General features: G+C 40.5%; 1 protein-coding gene across 3 annotated transcripts in view; it reads left to right on the top strand.

The window, feature by feature from the left end:
* The window catches only part of TAFA1 (TAFA chemokine like family member 1), a 511367-nt gene that overhangs the window by 373192 nt on the left and 112609 nt on the right, over nucleotides 1–25566 (top strand). For 2 of the 3 annotated variants that reach the window (XM_060631539.3, XM_060631540.3), the window contains one exon: nucleotides 14389–14529. In XM_060631539.3, the coding sequence (XP_060487522.1) occupies nucleotides 14389–14529 (141 nt within the window). The remainder of the gene's footprint in view (nucleotides 1–14388; nucleotides 14530–25566) is intronic. The other variant, XM_060631541.3, reaches the window with a different exon arrangement.

Consider the following 25566-nt stretch of genomic DNA (forward strand, 5'->3'; position numbering starts at 1 on the left):
CAAAGGTTTATTTGTTCATCTGGCAGCATGCTTGTTGTGGTTCAAAAGTGGGGCTGTGTTGATAGACGTCACTCAGGGACTAGCATTGCTGGGGGAGCCACCATCTAAAACCAAGGGCTGGGCAAACTCTGACCCAGACATCCTGTCTGCTTTGTCCTGCCAATGAGCTAAGCATGGCCTTTACCTTTCTAAATGGCTAGAAAACCTCAAAAGGAGAATATTTTGTGACCCATAAATATTGCACGAAACCCATGTTTCAGTTTCTATAAATAAAATTTTTTTGGCATACAGCCACACTCACTGGTGTAAGTATTGTTCGTGGCCACTTGCCTGATAAAATAATAGAGTTTGGTAGGTGCCACAGAGATCAGGTAGCCTACAAAACCAAAAATATTTACTATCTGGACCTTTATAGAAAAAGCGTGCCGACCCCTGACCTAAAATATTTTGGGTTGGGGACACCTGGGTGGCTCATCCGGTTAAGCCTCGGACTCGTGCTTTCACCTCAGGTCATGCTGTCACAGTTTGTGAGTTAAAGCCCCAGGTCGGGCTCTGTGCTGATGGTGCAGAGCCCCCTTGGGCATCTTTCTCCCTCTCTCTCTGCCCCGCCCCCTCTCATGCTGTTTCTGTCTCTCTCAAAATAAATAAATAAACTTAAACTAAAAAAAATATATTTCTGGGGGCGCCTCGGTAGCTCAGTCTGTTAAGTGTCCGACATTGGCTCAGGTCATGATCTCACGGTTCGTGAGTTCGAGCCCCACATCGGGCTCCATGACGACAGCTCGGAGCCTGGAACCTGCTTCGGATTCTGTGTCTCCCTCTCTCTCTGCCCCTCGCCTGCTTGCATTCTGTCTCTCTCCATCTCTCTCTCTCAAAAATAAAATAAAACATTAAAAAATTTTTTTTTTTTTATATTTCTGATTATCACACCAGCAAGAAGAGAGCCTTGGTGAGTCTTGCATAGGGAATTAAAAACTCATCACGGTAGTGATAAGTCACTTTCATTAATACAGAAATAGTCACATGGCCTCACTTCCCACAAGGCGACTAAGAACTACGCATAAGTCCAGGAGGAAGAGAGCCAGAGAGAGTCATTTAGCACTCCTGCTGGCTGCCAGAGCTAAAACTAATAACAGCAAGAATATTAATAGGAGGAAATTGCATTTTTCTTATACTTCAGGCACTGATCCAAGTGTTTTGCCAGTGTTTACTCGCTTCATAGCACTTCACAACAACTTCATCCTGAAAGTACTGTTATCTTCCCCATTTTACAGATGATAAAACTAAGAATGAAAAGCTTAAGTGATATTCCTGAGGTAAATACAGTTAATCAAGGGGGAAGGCAGTATTTCAACCCAGTCAACAGAGCTCCAGAATCCCATCCAAACACTGGACTCTTACCATCGAACCACGTGCAAACCCCTGGGACTCACAGAAGTGCCAGCCCTTGGTACGGTAGAGACCGCTCCCTGACAAAACCCTTAATTGTAAAGTTCAGTAGATGCAAAATGCTACTTTTTATTTTTGTGGGACGGATTTCCATAACGCCTGATAATTCAGGTAGGATTGTGTGTTGGAGATTCATGTGGTTTTTCCTCCAGATACTGAAGGAGGAACTTGTAGTTTAAAATCGCTTTCTGACTCAGCAGGGGGACCCCCTGGTGGGCATCAGACCCTCAAGTAAGATCACTTCTTTCAGAGGAGAGTATTTTACAACCACTTTCTTCCTGGATTAACTCAAGGTGTATCTGTCTTCCTGTCTTTGCTTCTCGGCCATCTCAGGAATGTTGTTGCACGAGCATTTTTTTTTTTTTTTTTTAACATTTTTTATTTATTTTTGGGACAGAGAGAGACAGAGCATGAACGGGGGAGGGGCAGAGAGACAGGGAGACACAGAATCGGAAACAGGCTCCAGGCTCCGAGCCATCAGCCCAGAGCCTGACGCGGGGCTCGAACTCACGGACCGCGAGATCGTGACCTGGCTGAAGTCGGACGCTTAACCGACTGCGCCACCCAGGCGCCCCGCACGAGCATTTTTGTTGTTAGCGTTGTGTAGCTTGTGGAAGACATGTCAAAGAATACAGTCATGGCTTTGAGGTGATAGATTTGGAGCCATTCTCTTGCCTGCTTTATTTTCTGACTATGCTTTCATGTTTTCCTAATGGAGTTTATGCATAATTACCACCCATGTTCCTATTAACATCCATCATACTTACCTGTGAAGGATAATGGAAGAATCTCATTTTAAGAGAATAAAACAAGTGTATTACTGTTGTTGGACTTCCACCTCAGAGAGTATTCCTATCTGTATACCATTGAATAAATGCCGGGAAGAAACCCAAATAGAAAGATGAATAAAGACATAGGAGCAGATAAGATTCAATATAGACAACATATCAGACCACCCACCATTGACAGGACATTCTGGAGCCTGCAAGGCAAATTCTTCCATTTTTCACCCTTTCAGAATTCTCTTCCTTTATCAAAATTCTTGTGAGAAGTAACTGCCTCCAGTGTTGTCTTTAAAACTGGGTTTCGTATTTTTATGTTTGTCATAAGAATAATGTTAGCTTTTATTTATGGTATGCTTACTGAGTGCTGTTTGGTATATTAATACACAATTTCTAATTCTCCTAATATCCTGTAGAGTTGGGCATTTTCTTTATGAAGGACCAGAAGTTAGAGATTACGATTTGTTCCTAGTTATCCAGCTAGTAACCCATATTGTGTTATTTGAAATATTTAAATATTAATGTATTCAACCTTTAAGGTCAGTGTTTCACGTAATTTTAGGAGAATTATTATAATATTATAATCAGAGGAGTTGCTCATGTAAAATAAGTTTGCCTGTCTGTTTGCTAAAAATTGTTGCCCTATTATTCCCAGCCTGGAAAGCTAGCAATAGAGAAGAAAACCTGGTAACCTACCACCTAGCTGGACTGGTGATTTTGGTTTAGGCAAAGGACTTGGGGGGATCCAAGTGGGATTTAGATGAAGAAAGTTGTACCTTATAGGGGACCAGTGGACATAGCTACTCCTCTAATCCTCATTCCCTTTTAACCCTTGCCTTCATCAAAATAGTGGAGAGGCACCAGGGTGGCTCATTCAATTAAGCATCTGACTCTTGACTTTGGCTCAGGTCATGATCTCATGGTTCATGAGTTCAACCCCATCTTGTGCTCTGCACTGACAGTTCAGAACCTGCTTAGGATTCTTTCTCCCTCTCTCTACCCCTCCCCTGCTCACTCGCTCTCTTGAAATGAGTAAATAAACTTAAAAAATAGTAGAACACAACTTATTTATCTTACATCCTCTGATATCCAAACCACTACTGGGGTTTGCCCTCTCTAATGCTATCCAAGGCATCCCTGCTGGAAAAAGAGTAAAAGTTGTGTAGCATTTAAAGAACGCTAAAGACTGAAAGGTGTTCTTCTTACAAGCTCATTGGTACATCTTTGGGTAAAATTTGTTTCCATGTTGTTAGAGAAGTTCTTAAAAATAATTTTTGCAGTAGAGTTTCATCATATCCTATGTGTAAGCCATTTTCTTCCTTAAAAAAATAAATAAAGGAGAAATCTTGGGGATGGGTGATAAGCGCATTGTGGTATTTCATTACTTTTAGCAATCTTGTTTTAGGGGAATAGCGGGGTCTAAATGTTTCCCAGTGGCCCTGACTGGGAGTAGGGATACAGGTGTGAAGAATGGTCCATGTTAGTGAAATGAGGGAAAAAATGAGAAGGGTCACATTTTTTCTCAGTAATAATCCTGATTCCAATAGTATTATTAAGAGCAGAATGCCTTTCAGAGCTTACTCCTAATGAGGTATTATTATAGCTGCCTATACTTATTTAATTCTTATACTCTCTCATAGTCCTTGGAACAACTCTATGAAATTAATGCTATTATTATCCACATTTTATAGACAAGAACCTTGAGGCATAGCATGCAAAATGATCTGAAGCAGCAGATCCAGGACTTGAATTTTGGCAGCCTAGCTCTAGAATCTGCGATCTTATTCATTATGCTATATTGCCTCAAACAGGGCTTCCCAGCCCAGAATTTGTTCTTTTTTCTTCCATTCATCTGTCTTCTATGTACCCCAGAGCCCTAGGAGGGAGGAGATGGTAATTTGTTTAATCTGAAGCATAAACAAATCAAGCAGCCATTTTGCCCTCCTCGACCAAAACATGCTTAAGGATCCATTAGTGTCTCTCTTGTCAGTGATTTACAGATGAAGACACTTGGAGCTTCCTTCCAGTCTACTGGGTCAATAAAGCATTTTTAACAGAGTCTTAAATATGCATTTCTGACAGCCACTACCATACATTCCAAGAGAGCTATTTATAAGGTCTTGATCAAGAAGCCCTATAAAAGTGAATCTCAGAAAAATCTGTGCTTTGTCTCCTACGTAACATCTTTTAAAGAAAGGAACCATTTGCAATGAAATGAAAATGGAAGGATCTGAGTAATTATGTCTGTGTTAACATTCCTTGCTATGTTTTATTCATTTCCTCCAGAAGTTGCCCTCAACTATAAGCAGATATATCCTGGCTTAACTCTTAATGAGGACTAAAGTTTTCTTACAGTTATTATTATTTTTTGAAGTCTGTGTGTTTATTTTGAGAGACAGGGAGAGAGAGGCGAGAGGGTGTGTGCATGCATGCAAGCAGGGGCGGGAGCAGAGAGGGAGAGGGGGAGAATCCCAAGCAGGCTCCACACTGTCAGCACAGAGCCTGATGCAAGGCTTCATCCCACAAACCATGAGATCATGACCTGAGCCGAAATCAGGAGTCAGATGCTTAACCGACTGAGCCACCCGGGTGCCTCTCTTATGATTACTCTTAATTGCAATTTCATTTTCCAGTCATTTTGCTTAGAATAATAAAAAGCTTGTCTTTTGTACGTTTTTGGCACTACCCCAAACCAAAGTTCCAAGTAGATTTTTCTAGAAGGTATATTAGGTCATTTCTTTGCAAAAATTACATCTATCACTCAAGTTTGTTTTCTTAAAAGATCTCATAGTGAATATTCAAATAGGAATAGGTCCCCCAGAGATGATTAATTTATATTAGTCTTTCTTCTTTTCCCTTCTTTTATTTCTTCTTTTTTTACTTTCTCTCTCCCCCTCACTTTTTTCCTTCCTTCCTTTGTTCCCTCCCTCTCTCTTTACCCCCTTCTTTTCTTCCTCCCTCCATTCTTTTTTTCCTTCTTTCTTTCCTTCCTTCCTTCCTTCCTTCCTCCCTTCCTTCCTTCCTTCATCATTCAATCATTTAGCAAAAGTGATACTATTATTCTAGGCACTAAAGATAAAGAAGTAAACAAGATGTGGTCCCAGCCACGTGGAGTATGTAGCCCAACAGGATAGACACATAGTGAACCAAACATTTTTATTGGGAGATACACTGCAAAGGAGAATTTAGGCTTGCTAAGAGATCATACCATGGAGATCCAAAGCTAGTCTTTGGGGAAGAGATTTATTCAACAAATGTTTACAGACCAAACCTGGACCAGATTCTAAGGCAAGTACTAGGGATAGAGTGATAAAAAAGAAAAATTGCTACCCTCACCCTTTATAGGAAAAGCAAGACATCGTTTGAAAATGCCAAAATAATACTTTGTGATATTATTGTGGGAGAATTATGTAAGGTTGTAGAATCATATAGCAGGGGAATCTAACTCACTGTATGGTTCAAGGATACTTAAAGAAGATCCTAATGATGAGTATGGGGGGCAAAAAAAAAAGAATAAAATAAAAATATAGTACAGGGTTTAGACTTACAGTCTCTCTCTTTTTATTTTTAAGATTATTTTCTTCCCTTGTAACTTTGTACTGTCCCCTAGCATTTCCTTTCCCAGAAAACCCAGTGTTGTGATAATTTTGAATTACTTGGCTATGCTTAGTCATTGACATTAAGCCATCAACACCAAAATATACTAGTGAATGTCAAATTGCCTGGCAGATGAAAAGGATTAGACATAGCATTTTCCCATAAGTGCCCATTCTTAAGTGGCTGACCCAGTTTGTAGCCCAGAGCAATCCAGTTGCTTGGTATGAGCACTGTTAGATGACCATTCCGGGAGCAAACCTTGTTTTATGATGGCAGCCTTCAAGTTTTTAGCCATCTGCTTGCCAGTCATTTCTAACCTCATCATCCCTTTCATTCTTGACATATAATTGTCATCAGTGGGGACTCTTTTTAAGAGAAATGTTACCCTTAGTAATTCATCTTCTTTGTGTTTCCTCACATGTGCAGGGGAAGACAGTGATGTATTGAGCTGGGAAGGAGGGATCATTGCTAGGAGCATATTGGGCTTGGCATTTTTTTCAACTTCTCCAGCTCAGGGAGAGTTGCTGCTGCCAGAAATAATCTTGAAATGCTGTCTTTCCCCCCCATTTTTGGATATTAGAAACTTTCTCTTCCTGTTAAAAATAGGTTTTGATAATGTACTCAGAGGTCTGACAAACACAAGAGAAAAAGCAGAAGGGAAAGTGGAGAGCTGACCCATAGAGCTTCCCTACAGGGGGCTGCCATTGCCACTGGGGTGAAATGGACAAATGGAGTGAGAAGCAAGGCTCCCATTTAGAAAATTTGTGGGAGAGGAAGAACTGAGCAATAGATGTTCATCTAACACATCTAACATTTTGGATTGACCCATGTGAGCCGGGTAATTACTGCATTTACCTTCTAATCTAAAAGAACTATGAGGCCCCTTATGAAGTGCAATTTAGGATATGAGGCTAATTTCTTTTTTTAATTTTTTTAAAGTTTATTTGTTTATTTGAGAGAGAGAGAGAGAGTTGGGAGAGGGAGAGGGAGAGAGAGAGAATACCAAGCAGGCTCTGCACTGCCAGCACAGAGCCAACCCGATGTGGAGCTCAAACTCATGAACTATGAGTTCATGACCTGAGCCAAAACCAAGAGTCAGACAGTTAACTGACTGAGCCACCCAGGCAAACCATGGCTAACTTCTAATATTGTATCTTAGATGTTTTCCCATGGACAAAGTCAAGTGATGATACAAGTAATAATCTGGAAATTTCTGAAGAGTACAGAAAACCTTCCTACTGTTCTTTGTGCCCCATTCTTTGCTCTTAGCTAATAGGTTACCTCATTGTCTTATGTGCTAGATCTACAGATGCTGGGTGAAATCCAGGTAAAAAGCCATTTTCCAGATAATCCATAAGCAAAAAAAAAAAGGGAAGTTCAATTTATGGAGCACTTAAATGACTGCTGTGAGAGGTGATAGATCATTTTGAAATCATTTTGACTTGGACTGAGATAGAATTTATGAATGGACTGGCATTGGCACCAAAGAAAAGTCTGAAAGACATTTACATGATAAATATTATCATTATGAGTTTGCAATAACCTTGGCAGTTAGGTTTGAAGTGACAGTTAACTAGATAATCTTTAAATAACAGATAAAATCGATTTAAAGGGACCATTTTCTAGCTTCCGGAAAGGGTTATGACAAATCTTACTCTTCCTTTTCATCATCAGGGACAAACCTGAAGAATATTTTGGTTTGCAGTCCCCTTGTTCAAGCAGCCAGCTTGATAGAAAAATTCTATGCCTATGGTTATAAGAGAAGTTCAGAATTTTATTTCATTTCACAGGATTTGATCAGCTTCTCATTGTGTCTTGGGTAGACCAAAGTAAATGTGGGTTCCTTATATAGCCAAGAAGTAAAAAACACATAGAAATTGGGAGGGGGAAGTTGATCTTACAATCTTACTATACACTACTACACCAAAGGCATCCAAGCTTCTCAAGAAACAGTAAGTTACATATTATTTGGCTGTGTAAAAATTCATGACCGGCTCATACTAATCATTCATTTTGTTCAATCACCCATCTATCCATCCATCCAATAATATTTATCATTTGATATTAGCTTTAGAGGGCTGATCATCAGCTAAACAAAGTTGTTTCTACTTTTTCCTTTGCAGAAGCATTCCTTTAAGGAATGAATTCTTGGGGTGCTTGGGTGGCTCAGTCGATTGTCCGATTTCAGCTCAGGTCATGATCCCAGGCTCATGGGATCTACTCCTATGTCAGGCTCCATGGTGAGCGTGGAGCCTGCTTAAGATTCTCTCTCTCTTTCTCTTTCGCCCTCCTCTGCCCCTCTCCCCCTACCCCGTCTCAAATTTAAAAAATAGATTCTTGTACTCAATGTCAAAAACAACTAGAGGTGCTTCTCGTTGTCTCCAGTAGAAGTGAACCCTCTTAAGTAATTCATAGAGCCCCTAAAAGCATAACTTAAAAACTTACAAGCAAAAGACTAGAGATACAAGTGAGCCTTTTCCTGTCAAAGATCTAATATTTTTATTTTGTCAACCCAAGTCATTGGACCAGGGTTTCATGGTCTGGATAGATTAACTTGCTCTGGTTGGCTGTGGCCAGGTCAGTCACAAATATAAAACTTTAGAGTCAGGAGATTTGGGTATGACAGGTCCAATAAGACTTTCTGAATTTTAGGGTCCTGTGGGCTCCAGAACCTGGTTGCATATTCCACATTGGCTTACCTAAGCAGTCAGTGTAAAATGAAGCTATAGTTCAAGCTGTCAAGATCAGGTGAGCCTGTTATTTAGAGCAACACCTCTCTGGCTTCCTGTGTGCAAATCCATCATCCATGAGCCTGCGGAAGACATGGTCTGGGGTCACTGACTTTATACACAAGGTTTTAATGCAAATGGAGCACTTGTCAATTCCCAGTCTCTGAGTTCTTCTCCCCTTTTCACAGAAATGTCAGCATGTATGCCCGAGTGGGGCTAGCGAAAGAGCACTGCATATGGGGTCAGAAGATCTGGGCTCTGGTCCACACGTGGCCAGATAATAGTTATCTGGGTAGTTAAAACGTGGGCCACTTTTTTAGCTGCTCTTGATCTCAGTTGTGTCCCCTGTAAAATGGGGGTAATCATAACCTCATTGGGCTCTAATAAGCATAAAGGAAATGGACGATTTATCATGTGTCTATCATGGTGTCAGGAAAATAGTAAGTACTCAAGAAATGGTTAACTCCTATATTCCTATCGTTATCACCTCTACTTATGTGGCTGTGCCATTTGCCTGGTCTAAGTCTGCCTCCTCACTAGAAAATCAGCATAACAATAGTCCTATTTCTATCTGTGAACTACTTTGCAAGTAAATTGAAATATGCACTTAAATGTTTAAGAAGTAGACAATAAGGGTCCTTGTCCTTGAGGATATTATATTCTGAGGGGGTTGGGGGGCATATAGACAATAAGGTAAGTAAATAAACTACTTACAGTAATTGAAAGTTACAAATAGTCTGGAGGTGATGAAGATAAGGACATGGAGCAAAATAAAGGAGATAATGAACGCTTTCTAAGAGAATTATGGTTTAAATAGGGTAGTCCAGTGAAACTCTGAAAAAAACGACATTTGACAAAAGATGTGGAGAGAGTAAGGGAAGGCCCAATAGATTTGCTAAAAGAGTGTCCCAGGTGGGGCATAGTTCAACTTGTCAAGAAGATCAGAGGAGCCTCTTAGAGCAGTGCCTCCCTGAGTTTAGAGTAACCATCAAAAGGGACCACGCCTACCATTTGGAGGCAACAGCTTGCAAGACCAGTGTCCCTAGAGCAGAGAGATGGAGGGAAGGATAGGAGCAGATGAGGGCAGAATATAATTCGAGGAGGAAGCGTGAGTTGGATACTTAACCTTGATAAGCTTCCTAAACGTAGCTTCAGACTTCCTTCTGCAAGAACTTCCAAAGAATGACAGCTTGTGACAGGATGCAAAAAAGCACCTTTGGGGTCCAGCAGGCCCAAGTCATGCTTGTGTAATTTGGGACATGTTATTCAACCTCTCCGAGTCTCAGCTTTTCATCTCTAAAATAGGGGCAAAACCTGTTATAGTTGCTGCAAGTTTTGTCAGTAATGTGGGTAAAGTGCTGAGGACAGTGCCCAGCATCCATCCAATCAGAATCCAGTCAATGTCAATGAGCACTTAGCTGGTGCAGAACTGTTCCTTTGGCTCATCTACAAGAGTGTTGGGAGAGACTGGCTTTGGGCCTCCAGTGGCCACCTCTCTGTCCACATTATTTAATTCAGGGCAACAATCTGGATGATTTGGCATGTCTGTCACTGCCTTAACTGTAAATCAAATGAGAGTCAAGATCTATCCTAGAAGCTTTTCTATGGCTTGTGCTATTTTTATTCATAAATGTTGCTCTAGTCTTCCATTAAAGCCAAGTGGTGACTTAAACATTGGTGGTATTTTCATAAAGTGTAGAACCAGCCATTACTGAATTGACTGAGGGTACTTACAACTGACAATTACAAGTTAAAGCAACCTAATTGCCCTTATCTGGGTGAAAGAATGTAATGTGTGATTAGCCCTATTGTTTCATTAACTCTCATCCCAATGAAGGGCTTGTGGTGACAGTGAGATACTCTTCCCATGATCCAAGTTCAAACCCCCTTATTTCCTGCTCAGAATTTTGTATTGGCCTTATGTTTCTTCTGCTTTGCTACCTTGCACTTCTCCAATTCCTCCCTAACACAGCAGCCAGGATGGTCAGTCACTCTTGAACAATATCTAGATCCTTTCAGTTCTTGGCTTCAAAATCCCCGTTTGTGCTTTGTTTGAACAGAATCACACTGAATACTCTTTCTGGAGAGGGAAGATCTCTCCAGTTTAATCCTATGTCAGGTCCTTAGTTCATCTACCCTAAAATATTTTTTTAATGCCCCGACCAGCTCCTTAGAGAAATGACTGGTTATAGGACTGGGACGGGAAATATACAAGATGAGCCTGAGGCATCGTGTAGAGTCAGAAAGTAAGAAAGTGCTCAAAAAAAAAAAAAAAAGGTGAAGGGCAAGCAACATGGGGAGACAGAACACAACAACCAAATGAAGGGACTGAGAGTGGCCAAAACTGGAGCATTCTGAGCAAGAAAATAAATAACGTAGTGTTGGGTTATAACCCAGTATGTAAAATAAACATCTTTGAATCCATACTGATATGAATGATTAAGTAAATAGATGAAAAAGAAGAGACAAATCTGTCATGCACAATTCCCCGTAATTTTAGTAGATGCCTCAACCTCACAGAGGTGGAGCCTGACTCTCTACTCCCTAAGTGTGGGCTGTACATAGTGACTTCCTTCCAAAGAGGACAGTATGGAAAGGCAAGGAGGAGAGTGATGTTATCTGGAGGGAATCTGACCAGCCCTGCCTTAGCCAGGTGATCAAGGTCAACATCAAGAGTGGTAAGTCATGCTGATAGTATGTGCCCTTTACCTCTGTGGTCTTCCTCCAAAAAACACATAACCTCAGTGTAATCATAAAAAAAAAAAAAAAGAATCAGATAAATCCCATCTGAGAGACATTTTCCAAAATACCTGAGCAACACTTCTCAAAGCTATCAAAGTCCTCAAAAAGGAAGGACTGTCTGAAACCATGATAGAGAACTATCATAACCAAGAGAAGCCTAAGGAGCTATGACAACTGAATGTAATGTGGCATCTTGGATGGCACCCTGGAACAGAAAAGGACATTGGGTAAAAACTAAGAAAATATGAATATAGCATAGACTTTAATTAATAATAATGTGTCAGTGTTGGTTCATTAATTGTAACAAATACAGCATACTAATATACGATGTTGGCATTAGCAGAATAGAAATAGGAAATAATAGGGTGTGGCATATGGGAACTGGCAGTATTATCCTAACCAATTTTCTATAAACCTAAGACAATTCTATATTAATTAAAACGTGGTTCTAAAAAAAGGCTGTGACCTTTCACATTAGTGAAATGCTTTCCCTTCATCATAGCCTGCTGAAGTTCTCCCTTTCAACTCACAACTTAAGAAGCCTTTCAATAATTTGGCTGAGTGAAATAAGTCAGTCAGAGAAGGACAGGTACCATATGCTTTCACTCATATGTGGATCTTGAAAAACTTAACAGAAGACCATGGGATAAGGGAAGGGGAAAAAAATAGTTACAAACAGAGAGGGAGGAAGGCAAACTATAAGAGACTCTTAAATACAGAGAACAAACTGAGGGTTGATAGGGGGTTGGGGGAGAGGGGGAAAATGGGTGATGGGCATTAAGGAGGGCACTTGTTGGGATAAGTACTGGATGTTGTATGGAATCAATGAACCATGGGAATCTACCCCAAAAACCAAGAGCACACTTTACACATTGTCTGTTAGCCAATTGGACAACAAATTATCTTTAAAAAATAAAATAAATAAATAAGTAAATATTTTGATACTCAAAAAAAAAAAAGAAGCCTTTCGAATTCTTCAAAAACAAATGGGTCTCCCCTTTGGCCTATATCCACAGAAATTGCTACTTGCCTTATGGTGTTAATTTTAGGTAATGAACTTCCTTCTTCATTCATTCAACCAACAATTATAGTGTACCTACAGCGCTTGTTGACAGTAAGGCTTACCTGGGCCCTGGCCAAGCTTTCAAATTGCCTGTGGTCACAGACGTGTGGTTACAGATGTGTGAGGCAATGTGTAGGGTGCTAAGAGAATGAGCAGTGGCAGCAGTGAGGACGCTTTCTTAAAGGAACTGACCTTTGCATTTAGTTCAGAGAAGAGTTCATGAGTGAACACATTTGAGTTGTGGGTGGAGGGTGGAAGGATAGGAAGTAGGAGGAAGTATTCTAGGACACACCATCTTTGCACAGTCACTGAGGCAGAAAAGAGGAGGAAATTGCCAAGGAAATATAATATAAATGTGACCAGATATAGTCATAGGTAGCGTATACAGACATTCGGCCGTGTGTCAGGCTCAGTGCTCACCCCTCTACGTGTGTTTTCTTGGTGTGCACTCATGCAACCCTTTGAGGCAGGTGTTACTATTTTTACCATTTTACAGATGAAGAAACTGAAGCACACAGTAAGAGGCAGAGCTGAGATGCAGACGAAAACTGGCTGGCTCAAAAGCCCAAGCTCTTCCTGCCATTGAGAGGAGGTAGAATTAGTTTCACTTGAACCAGAGATTCTTTTGCTTCTTTCCTATTAAACCAGGGTTTATCAACCTGGGCACTCTTGACATTTTGAGAAAGATAGTTCTTTGGTGTAGGATCTACCCTGTGCATTGTGAGTTGTTTAACAGCATCCATGGCCTTCACCTGCTGGATGTCTGTAGCACCTACCCTCCACCAACAATGACAAATAAAATACCTTCAGACTTTACTAAATATCACTGGTGGAGAGGGCAAATAGCAAAATCACCCCATCCCCAGCCCTGCCTTGAGAATCATTACATTATTTTGTGGGTTCTCAGGGTAGGATGGGGCCATGTCTTAAGTCTTTCCTGACTTCTGTCTTCCTTCCCTCCTCTCCTTCTCTCCAGTGTTTCCTAAGTGCCCCCTGTGTATGGGCTGAACCCATGTCCCTAACAATTTATCACAGAGTGACTTGTATACAGTGGTTGCTTAACAAATACTTGCTGAATTTATGCCAACTGGATCCTAAATGTTACGGGTCCATTCTTGTCAAATAAAGAACATTCTTCGTAACATAAAACTTGATACTGGGGAAGTTAACTTCTGGTTTCCGGGTACTTGGAGTATCTTTAGTGTCCCTGTAGAGCTATCCTACAGGCTGGCAAGACCCACCTGAATGCTCACCAACATTTAGACAGACCCAGCAGTGCACCTGTTAAGAACCTAGTGGAGAGTGACATACATTAGGTTGCCAATAAATGTTGAATGCATGGCTGACCTGTAACAATTAAGTGAAGCCATATGCCTAGCTCTGTAATTTGAGATGCCATTTAAAGCACATACCTATTTTCTCCAGCAATTCTTTCTATCATTTTTTGGATGAGATCTGGATTTGGGAAATGACTCCCCAACTAGATTTTCTATTCAGCCCCCTTCAGAGTAGGCGGGCATTGGGTGGGAGAGCTCATTTCTGGGCAGTTTTCCTGCCACCGCTGGTTCTGTATCACTGGAGTGTCAGTTGCTTGTCATTAAGCGGGAGCTCAGAGAATTCTAGATGGAAAGATAACATAGGATTGAGCTCCCAAAATATAATGCATTTAAATCAGATAGACTCTTTATTTTGTGTTAGCGCCAGGCATTCCCTGGTTCACCGCTTCTCAGCATATACAGCCCGGAATCATTGCCTCTTGAGCACTATTCATTGGTGGTCTTTGGTGCATTTGAAGTATAGGGCTGTACTACCTGTCTTCTGCAGGACTGCACGTACCTACTATAGATTCTTGTATACGTGTGTGTATCGATGTTACAGAGAGAGGGTGAGAGAGAATCCCACAGTAATTATACTTCCTGGAAACTTTTTCTGTAATTTCTCTTACTCTCCCTGACCCCTCCACGTGTACCCCCACAGGCTTTAATGGCCCCTCTAATCAGTGTCCCTCTTCTTTCTGTCTTGCCAGAAGGAGGGACATGTGAAGTGATAGCTGCACACAGATGTTGTAATAAGAATCGAATCGAGGAGCGATCACAAACAGTCAAGTGTTCCTGTCTGCCTGGAAAAGTGGCTGGAACGACAAGAAACAGACCTTCCTGCGTTGATGGTAAGTGGCCAGTTTTACATCTATCCTTAGGTGTTTATGGAGGTGTTCACTGCACGTAATAAATATTTTTTGTTTCATCTACGGTTCAGGATAACGAACAAGGTGCATCCAAAGAGTTAGACGGCTGTACAAATGCCCGTCCTCAGCAGACTTTGAATTCTTGTTTCTCTGGCTGTGGAATTGTCGCATAGCTCTATTTTAATGTTTTCTTAGAGATTAAGGTACAGTAATTTTTCAAGTCAAGAAATTGGAGGGCCCCATTCATTTCGGAAGTAATTTTAGATGAGGTTATACATAATGATGATGGTGACGATAGTACTAAAGATAACAATACCTAACATTTATTCAATGCAAATATAACGAGCATTTACTATATGCCAGGCACTGCTCTGGGTTTATCACATACATTCGTAAACAAATAGAGATGCTTTGAATGCTTACGATATGCCAAGCAGTGTCTTAAACACTTACCATGCATTATCTTATTTACACCTCCCAATGATCCTATAATAGTTCCCTACTGCTGTGTAACAAATTATCCCCTCAAACTTAGCAGCTTTAAACAGCAAACATTACCTCACAAGTTCTGTGGGTCAGGAATTCAACTGAGCTGTGTGTGACTGGCTCAGGGCATTTCATGTAGTTGCAGTCAAGATCTAAAGGCTTGACTGCTGCTGGAGGAAGGTTTTAAGATGGCTCACTCACAAGACTGTTGGCATGTGGACTCACTTCCTTGCTGTGTGGTCCTCTGCAGAGGAGCTCAGTGTCTCACAACATGGCAAATGGCTTCCTCCAGAGTGAGTAATCCAAGAGAACAATATAGAAGCCACAATAACGTTCTCTTTCATAATCTAACCTCAGAAGTTACCCTTCATTGTTTCTACAATATCATATTGGTTAGTGAAGTCATCTCCATTCAATGTGGGAGTGAACTATCAGGACTTGAAGGCCAGAAGACAGGGATCATTGAGACAGATACATTTTTCCTCCCATTTCAGACATTAAGAAACAGAGGCTTAGAAGGGTTATGTAATGTTCCATTGGTCCCATGGCTGACAAGTTGTAGCTTGACTGACTCTTAAGCCTAGAGTAACTAACTGTAATACCAAGTCTTGGCCACCATCTTTAAAACAACTTTGTATGTCCTAATAGTTGAGCCAAGGCTCACAAGGACCACAAATATCTCTCCCCATCTTTATCTTTCATAATTTTAGAACCAAGTGTGAGGTGATGTTCAAATTCTTCAGTAAGAAAATCAGGACTCAGAGAAGTGTGTCACCTGCTCAGGGTCACACAACAGCAATTAGACCCTGAATCTCTTGGCTTAGGATCCCTGGTTGTACCTCTAGAATGTAGACAGAGCAGGACACCTTCTAGACTGACTTGTGTTATTTATTTTCATTATTATGTGGTTAGAAAGAGAAACAAACTCAAGCTACACCAAGTAAAGTTGTTTTTTAAGAAAATAGAAGAATCCTGAGGAGCCCAGTTATAGGAAACCTCATGGGATTCAATTCATAAATCCTTCAAGTGGAAGCCATCTTGTTTTCTTTGTTCATGGGACACACATTTTTCTGATCTCTGTTCTCCTCATTTTTCTCTGTGTGAACTGGTTCCCTCTTCCAAGATTTTAGCTCTTGAAGCCCCATAGCTTAGGAGCTGGCGTCAAGTTCTTATTTCCATGGTGCCAACTCTGATCTCATGGGGATCACAATACAGCCCAAAAATATTTGACTCAGTTCCTTTGTTTTAAATGTGTTCTCCAAAAAGACAAAACATACCTGGCTCAGCCTGGGTCACATGTCAACCTTTGCCCAATCAGCCATAGCCAGAGAGCCGTACATGTGGCACGTACAGCTGCCCATCATGTACCAAGCTTTTCTTTTTTCTTTTTTCCAAAGGATGTGGAAAAGCCAAGTTTGGCAATATACTAAGATCAGTAAGTTCTCAATTAAGGCATTTTCAGTGGTCATTTGGCACTATTTGGAGACATTTTTTGGCCTAGACATCTGTTGCAATTATGGGGGTACTATTCACATCTGATGGGTAGAAGTCAGGGATGCTGTGAAACATCTTACAGTGCACAGGCCAGCGCCCACAGCAAAGTATTATCAGGCCCCTGACGTCAATGGAGCTGAGGTTGAAAACCTGCACTATGATTATTTATTTCTTGTAGATCGCAGTCAACACGGCAAGGTACCTCCAGTGCAGGAAAGGCAAGCAGCTAGTCTAGAAATGCTGCTTTTCTTACTTGCAGGAGGAAACTCTTGGCCCTTGAAGCCAATAAATATTGTAAAACCGTAATAGTTTCTCACATTGTCTGCCAAAGAAAAAAACATCGAGTCTGTTCACTATAAATCTCCATTTTGTTTCCAGTTCATTTTTATCTCTAATGATCTAGAAATAGAATTGCCTTCAGGATTTGGATGTAAGACACAAAGAACAATACATTGTTTATGCTGGCAGAGGGGGAAATGGCATCTGGCCCTAAGTTTCTATGAGAAGTTAAAGCACATGATGGTAATATTTTGTCTGTTGGAACAAGTGTGCTTGACTTTGGAAACTCTGAATCCTTTAAGGTGGTAGGTTCAGGCAAGAGGACTATTAGTCCCTATCTTCCAAGCAAAAGTCTATAAAATATAGAGTATTCTATAGGATCAAGCTGATGATTTATGTTTTCTAAAGCATTCCACTCTTCCAAAATCCTTGACTCCGTTGGCGTGTCAGAGTAAAGTCTACATGTTACTCTGGTCAACATTGTTTTTATGGGGGCGCCTGGGTGGCTCAGTTGGTTGAGCTTGGTTTTGACCCAGGTTGTGATCTCATGGTTATGAGATTGAGCCCCATGTCAGGCTCTGCACTGAGCCTGGAGTCTGCTTGGGATTCTCTCTCCCTCTGCCCCTCCCCTGCTCCTACTTACTCTCTCTCTCAAGATACATAAGTAGATATTAAAAAATTATTTTTATGGGCCAAATCTCCTCATGCAAATTAAAAATGAAGCATATATATAAACTAATAATCATTCCAGTGTAGTTATTACGATCACGAGATGTGCCATTAGACAGACATGAGTGGAACTCAGCTACACCAATTACTAATCGAATTACCTTGGGCAAGTCACATACGCTTGTTACTTGTTCCTTAGCTCTGAAATGGAGATGGTAATTGTTTCTACTTCTCTAGTTTGGGATGAGGATTAAGGAAGTCAAGTGTGTTTTGCATAATGTCTGATTCCCATGAAGTGCTTGCAGAATGATGGCATCTGTTTCCTATCTTACTAATAAGTGTGGGTAATACTTGGAAGAACACATTGCTTCACAAAGTTGTGCTTCATTGTAATCAAACACGGTAGCATTTTAGTGCCACCTTTTCCTAAAACTGCTTCTCACTGATTATCCTGGAGTTCACTAATGCTGGTAAGTCATCTTCAGGAATTCAAGTTTATTATAGGAATTCTGAAAACTACAGAAATAATCCATACCTTAAAATCACACAGGATATTATTGCTCAGAGATTATCATTACTTTGCAAGAAAACATGTATATGTCCTCTTTGGCTTAACCCGTTACTAAAAAGAAACTCACGTGGTAGGTATTTTATTGAACTAAAATGTTACAGTGCTTTTTATCAACAGCTTGTTTCCTTTAACATGAGGTGAACGTTTCCCAATTTAAAACATATTCTTCAAAAACATTATTGTTAATAACTACATGGGGCTTCAGAGGTGGATATAAATGATTGATCTATTTCCTCCACTTTGGCATATTTACAATGTTTGGCACACTTCTCTAAGTCTAAAAATGGATGGAAACCAGCTTCTCCCCATAACAGTAGTTGACAACCCATACACCATATTTGTCCTGAATATATTCTGTTGTACATAGTGCATTTCCCATGTAAGCATTCCAATTGCTCTTATTTACTTTCCTCTGAAATTACAGGTCACTTGCCTTCCATAGCATTTTCAAAACCCGACAAACAGCTATGATTTTAAAATAAGCATATATTGTATTATTCAAAATCGGAGACCAGATGATTTAAAATGGGACATACATTTGCAGCGTAATCTTAGCAACTTATTCAAAAGTAGAATATAGGATATTGGGAAAATTTTTTAAATAGTGGCCTTTGAGTTTAAAAAGTATATTCTATCACCTAATAAGTGAAAAATACCAAAAGAAACTCTCAACACTAACATTCACTCAATTTTGTGATATGTATAAAGACTTTTTCAAGTGTTATGCTCTTGGATTTGTGCCTAGCACTTTTCTGACCAAATATTAAATCATTACACTCTGATTCACACCCTCTTGTGTCTTGTTAAGTATTCTCTAACCCGAAAGGAAGGCACCTTCCTCACTTTCATTGTTAACAATAATAAAAATAATGGCGGGGCGCCTGGGTGGCTCAGTTGGTTAAGCATTTGACTCTTGATTTCAGCTCAGGTCATGATCTCAAGGTGGTGAGTTCGAGCCCCTGTTGAGTTCCCTGCTGGGCATGGAGGTTGTTTGGGATATTCTTTCTCTCTCTCTCTCTCTCAAAATAAATAAACATTTAAAAAATTGATGGCTAATATGTTCCTGAAGGCTCACCATGTATGTATGATTCAAGTCGTTCAAGTCTCCGTATTCATTTAACTCTATCCCCAACCCCTGAAGGTGTCTCCTTCTCTTACTTCCCTTTTGCCTGTCAGAAAATTGAGGCACAGAGATTTTGTGACTTGCTAACCATCACGCAGCCAATAGTGGCAGAGCCAGAAATCCATCCCGGGCTGTCTGACTCCAGGGCCCTATTTACCAAATGTGGGCAAACAAGGATGTAACATAAACACACGTTCCCTTCCAAAGCCTTAGAGATACCAAAATCTCTAGATGAGAAGAGGGGGGAAGCCCAACTATGTGCAGACTTTCAGAAACATCCAGTCCTTTGGACCATACCTGCCCCTTCCCTCTCTGTGTCAGAGAGGATTGATTAATTGCCCTTTCTAAGGTTGTAGTCATTGAGCAATTAGAAGCATTTTTATAAATAGTGATTTCTGTTCTATGGAATGATTGAAGTGTCATGGAGATGGGGAAGTGGCATAAAATGACTATTTTATGGGGAATTTTTCATGTGGTTTTCTCTCTTTAGGCTTTTATTCTCATGCACTGTAAATGTGAAAAAAATCATTCAAGTACTAGTTTGTAGAGAAGGGTTTTTAATTCTCTGTAGATTTTGGCATCAATCTTATTAAGAAGAGTCTACATGATAAGTTCATAGGCCTTTCCTTTTCATTCACTGTGAATTCTGACCATTTCTAGGACTGATTGCTACAAACATTGTCTGCTATTGTCGTCTTTTTATACTGGATACCGGCCAGAAGCGACTAGCTTACATCACAGAACTTCCTAACTTTCACAGCTATGGAAATCCCAGATTTTTTGTTTGTAACTAAGATTTGTGTACAGTTAATGTAATGGAAAAGTAATGATATTCCTGCTTATTTCTGTGAAGACACAAACCCACAATATAAGAAGACATTTTACTGCTGGCTCATCATACATAACCTTTAAGATAAGAGCAAGCAAGAAAGAAAGATACACAAATATTCAGACCCAGAAAAAGAGATAGACTTACAGGGAAGGAGACAGACAGTGAGAGAGGACATACAAAGAGGGACAAGGAAAGGGGGAGTCAGAGAAAAAGAGGTGTAAAAGAGACATGAGACAATGAGTGCTTAGAAGGTATATTAAACATCTACCTATGAAATAGCCTTATTCATTTGTCCAAACAATTATTTGTATTCACTCTCACAGTTATGACTAATTTTAACAAAATGAAATCTACTTGGTAGATTGAGACTTTGAATGTTTTTTTCAAGTTGCATGATAAGAGATTCTAGAACCAGAATATCTGTAAAAATAGCTTCTGGAGATTGCTTCTTTAGAAAAACCATGATAAAAGTTTCTTGACCACATACCAACACATTCCCTAGAGGCAGCCACGGTCGAGAAAAAGGTCTGATAACTGAAGGAAATTTGAAATTCAGCAATAGTTTTCTGTAGAATGTTATGAAATATAAATGAGAAATACTGCATATAATAACCCCTTCATAGCCATTCAAAATACGATAGCATATTAAAGGCTCTGAGAAGTTCTGTAGACAAGAAACTTGTTCAACTTTGACCCATTATGTCCCAAACTTCCTTGACTAGAGAACCTTTTTCTTTTCAACACTTATTCATATCCTGTGGACCCAGTGTTCCATGAAACAGACTTGGGGCCATGCTGGTATGGACTTTATGGACTATGTTTTTGTTTTTGTTTCCAGGAATTCCTCTTAGGTCTTTTGAGACTGACTAATAATTCCTATGCCAGTAGCTCAGTGTTTTTCCTAAGACTGGCTAACCAAGCATCGCACAACGGGTCTTGGGGGTATGTGATTTATAATATCTCTGTGACATGTCAGGCTCAGCTGCAGTTTGGAAATCATCTAGGGACCTTCCAGAGCAAACATTGTATGAAAAAGCTTAAGCCCTTATTTTTATTCACAAATATTAACCGTTTTCAAGAACAAGGGAAGATGACCTATTTTGGTTCCGCCATTTGTTACTTGTCCACACAATGAAATACGAAGATAATGAATTGCTGTGGTGGATCGGGATGGCACAGCAACAGTCTGTGGTCCCTTCATTACTGTCTCTGTTCGAAACCTGCTTTGTTCTTTCAAGGCAGACTCCAGCTTGTTTAATAGATGGGACGGTGAGCTCAGTTGGCTTCATCAAGAGGCATTTCTGAAGGGAGATCCCACTGTTATTGAAGAGGGTCTACTAAAGGATCATTAGTAAAATTGTGGCACATCTAGGTATAATTTCTGAATTACATACAAATTTGCTTTTGCTCCCCTACTTGGCACCTAGTCCTGCCCAGGTACGTGAGGGATCCAAGCCTCCATTAGCAAGAGGAAGGAGAGAAAGGATATAGAGGAACTGACAAAGCTTTTTGTACCATCTGATAAAAGGTCTGTCCCTGCGTTTGTTCCTTTGCATAATAAAGACAACAGAAATTCAGCTTTCAGGTTTTCCCATGCTTCCTTTTTTTTTTTTTAATGTTTATTTATTTGTGTGTGAGAGAGAGAGAGAGTGTGACAGAGTGTGAGCAGGGGAGGGACAGAGAGATAGAGGAAGACACAGAATGGGAAGCAAGCTCCAGGCTCTGAGCTGTCAGCACAGTGCCGGATGATGTGGGGTTTGAATCCACAAACGGGAAGGTCGTGACCTGAGCCCAAGTCAGATGTTTAGAGGGAGCCACCCAGGCGCCCCAGATTTTCCCATGCTTCTAAAACTAAGACTGGATGTCATTTTTTTTAAAGCAGCAGTTGCCAAATGGTAGCCCACTGGCAGAAACTACCCTCAGACCTATTCCATAGGTTGGCAGAGTGATGGGGAAACCTGACTGTGTGCCTTTCAAAGGGACACTCCAGTTTTTCCTGTGCCTCTCCACTTTCTATTACACATCTGGCTGTGGCCCTCTGATGTGACCTGCCTGATCCCTGACGATAGGGGAATCCATGCTTCTTGCTGAGAGTCATTTCCCTGCTATTCTCATTAATAAAAAAATTAATTTTCTGGGGAAAAAAAAACCTGCTCTTTGATATCAAAGTGATATACATAACTTGGCATAAATAGAAGTGTACATACACAAAAACAGCAGAGAAAGGAAGAGTAAATCCCCTTCTCCCCTTTCCCATTGAACCTCTCACATCTTAATTGCCAGAAGCATCCACTGTTACCAGCTTTCTGTGCATCCTTAGAGAATATATCCATGCCCCCGCAGGCCTGTGGATAACACATACATACAACCTGATAAATCAGAATGGTGTTATATAACTGAAACATTGGTCTGAATCTGTATTTTTTTAGCATAAGAAAATATCTTCCAATAGTTGTCTTTCAGTGAAAGAATGGGCGGTACACATGGAAAAGATGTTCAGCATCACTCAGTTGAAGAAATGTAAATTAAACTCTGAAATGTAATGTTTCATCAATCAAATAGGCAGAGATAAAAAGTTTGGTGATACCCAGTATTAAGGAAGGAGAGAAAAATTACTTATAAATCATACTCAGTGATAAACAGCTTACAGACTCAATTAGTTAGCCACTTTTCTTTATTTCTTTCACCAGAAGAGAAGATAAATAGGAAATTTGGTAATGAGACTGGATGTTTGGGGAACATAATATGAACTACGTGTGTTTTAACTGTTCATGGTGACTTTATTTAGCAAGAGTTCATGTGTACATCATGCCCTGCATTTCTTCAATAAGGTCAGGTTCATCCATTTGGATATCATCTAAGACATCTTCTAAGGATTTTTATTTCATTTCCATGGGAAAACCATATATGAAAGTATATTTAGTGCATACACCTGGACATAAATGTAGGAAGTCCATTGTAAAGTCCATTAATGTAGCCACTTGGGAGATACAAAATTCTCTGCACAAGTATTTGTAGTGGTGTGTATGTCGTGTGTGTGTGTGTGTGTGTGTGTGTGTGTGTGTGTGTGTAATCATGGTACAACACCAAATTCTTGTCCCTTACCTAGTTGGAATGTACTTCCTTATACAGAATTCCAAACTCATTAAGAAAATTTCCTGAAAGTAGCTCCAAAGTCATTCGTTTCCATTTATCTCCAAAAAGCTTAGATGTTTTCAAATACCTGTTCTTGTCTGATATGAGAGCACTTTTAATCAATTCTTATTTCTTTCAAAAAAGGGGAAAAATGTTGTTCTAAATCTAAGGAGTCAGCTCCTCATCCCTCTCCAGCTGGGCCTCAGCCCAGATAAGGCAAGATTTCAGGGTCCTGTGTTATTAATGTGCTGTCCATATGAATAACGAGCAAACCTTCTGAATTATTTCACACTTCTAGGAAAATCTATAGCCCTGTCCTTCCGCAACAATGCTGGAAGCTGCTCAGGATGTTGGTACATTTCTTTGTGGAGTGTTCAGATATCTTCATCTAAGAATGTGGTAAAACTTATGTCCCCTTCTGAAGCCTGTGCAGAAATTTATGCAGGTGAATAATATTTTGAAAAATTAATGATGTATTCCTCAATACACCCAAGCTAGTGGAATTTTTGAGGGCCTACTTCAAACCCAGACAACAAAACATGAATCACCCACTAACCAGAGAATAAAGGCCCAAATATTTGGTGTTTAAGTTCAAAAGCCATTCCGAGACTCCGATACACAATGGAAGAGTTCATTTATTCCTCCCCCCAAGGTAATATGATGGGTCAGCTCAGGGAGGGAGAAAGAAAGGAACACTTGAGGAGGAAAAATGTGGTCCACTGGAGTAAAGGCTGCCTACCACTACCACCAGAGATGTGTGTCACCACCTATAGACTCACCTATCCAACCACCAGCCAAGAGAGCACTGTACATGATGACTCAACACACTGTCTTCATATCCTTTTGGTTGCCTTCCTGGGAGACCATCCACAAACGGCAGCTAGCCTGTTGCATCCTGACTCTCCAACAGCAGTCATAACCACCGGAGTCTTAGCCTTCCATACTGCATAGGTGACCTCCAGGATGCTTATGAATTCCCGGAAGTGGAAGGAGGAACTTAGGCTCCTTAATAGGTAGAGTGGACATAGAAAAGAAATTTCATGCACCAACTACCTAAGACTAGATTTCTCACCGAGCTAAGACATTGGTGGAACACTCTTACCTTCCCAACCTACCTACTTCACGTATAATCCCTGATATTATTTGGTACTTTCATCACTGTATCATTTTTTTTTTCATCTTATTTTTTAAGTCATCTCTACACCCAGTGTGGGGCTTAAACTCACAACCCTGAGATCAAGAGTCGCACACTCCACCAAGTGAGCTAGTCAGGCACCTCCCAAGATTGCATTATTTAAACAATTCAATGGAAAATTCAATGGACTCAAATTCAGCTCTAGCTAATATTACTTTGGCTGGTAAAGTGATTGCGTGGTTAACCAGCCACTCCTTCAAAGGAAGGTCCCATTTTTTCAGATTTAGAAGGGCCTGCATGCGCCTCCTCAGAAGGTCTCATTCATCATCTCCTTTGGTGCCTACACACCAGATTTGCTTTCTGCTGGACACCTGTTCTCATCAACACTCTTCAGAGTGCAGGAAACCTAAACACTCTCAGTAGTGGCTCAAGTGAGAAGCCAAGTTATTGTGAGACTCTACAGGAGTCCAAGCACAGAGATTACTCCATAGCGAGACTCAAGGAAGCTAACACAGAACCAGGACATGTGTGCTTCTCATAGTTCTGTCTCACACATGATGTCACCTTTCGTCTGGGGGCCCTTCTGGATATTGGCCTTCTCTTTTCTCTGTGGATGAGGGAGGTTAAGTCTGTCCATGTTAGCTGGAAACAGTCCTGTCAACTGTATGGTCACTAGTTATAGTACTAGTTTAAAACTGCTAGTTATACTGGCTGAAAAGTATCGAGTCCTCCTCTGTGACAGCGCCTGTGTACTACATGTGCAGCCATACCTTACTTTATTGAATGCCACGGATACTCCATTTTTTACGAATTGAAGGTTGGTGGCAACAGCAACTTTTCTCCAACAGCATTTGCTCACTTCGTGTCTTTGCATCACGTTTTTTGGTAATTCTTGCAGCATTTCAAACATTTTCATTATCATCACATTTGATGTGATGCTCCGTGATCTTCGAGGTTACTAGTGCTGTTGTTTTGGGGGGCAGCATGAACCACACCTGTTAGATGGTGAACTTAATAAAGGTGTGTGTTCTGACTGCTCCACAGACCAACTCTGCTCTCCCATCTCTCTCCCTCTCCTTGGACCTCCCTGTTACCTAAAATGCAACAATATTGAAATGGGACCAATTAATAATCCTACACTGATCCCTAAGTTTTCATGTGGAAAAAAAAAAGTCACATCTCTCACTTTAAATCAAAAGATAGAAATAATTAGGCTTAGTGAGACATGTCAAAAGATGTGTCAAAAGCCAAGATAGGCAGAAAGCCAGGCCTCTTGCATGAAACAGTTAGTCAGA

The sequence above is a fragment of the Panthera onca genome, chromosome A2 (assembly GCF_046562875.1).
Source record: "Panthera onca isolate mPanOnc1 chromosome A2, mPanOnc1 haplotype 2, whole genome shotgun sequence".
Lineage (NCBI taxonomy): Eukaryota > Metazoa > Chordata > Mammalia > Carnivora > Felidae > Panthera > Panthera onca.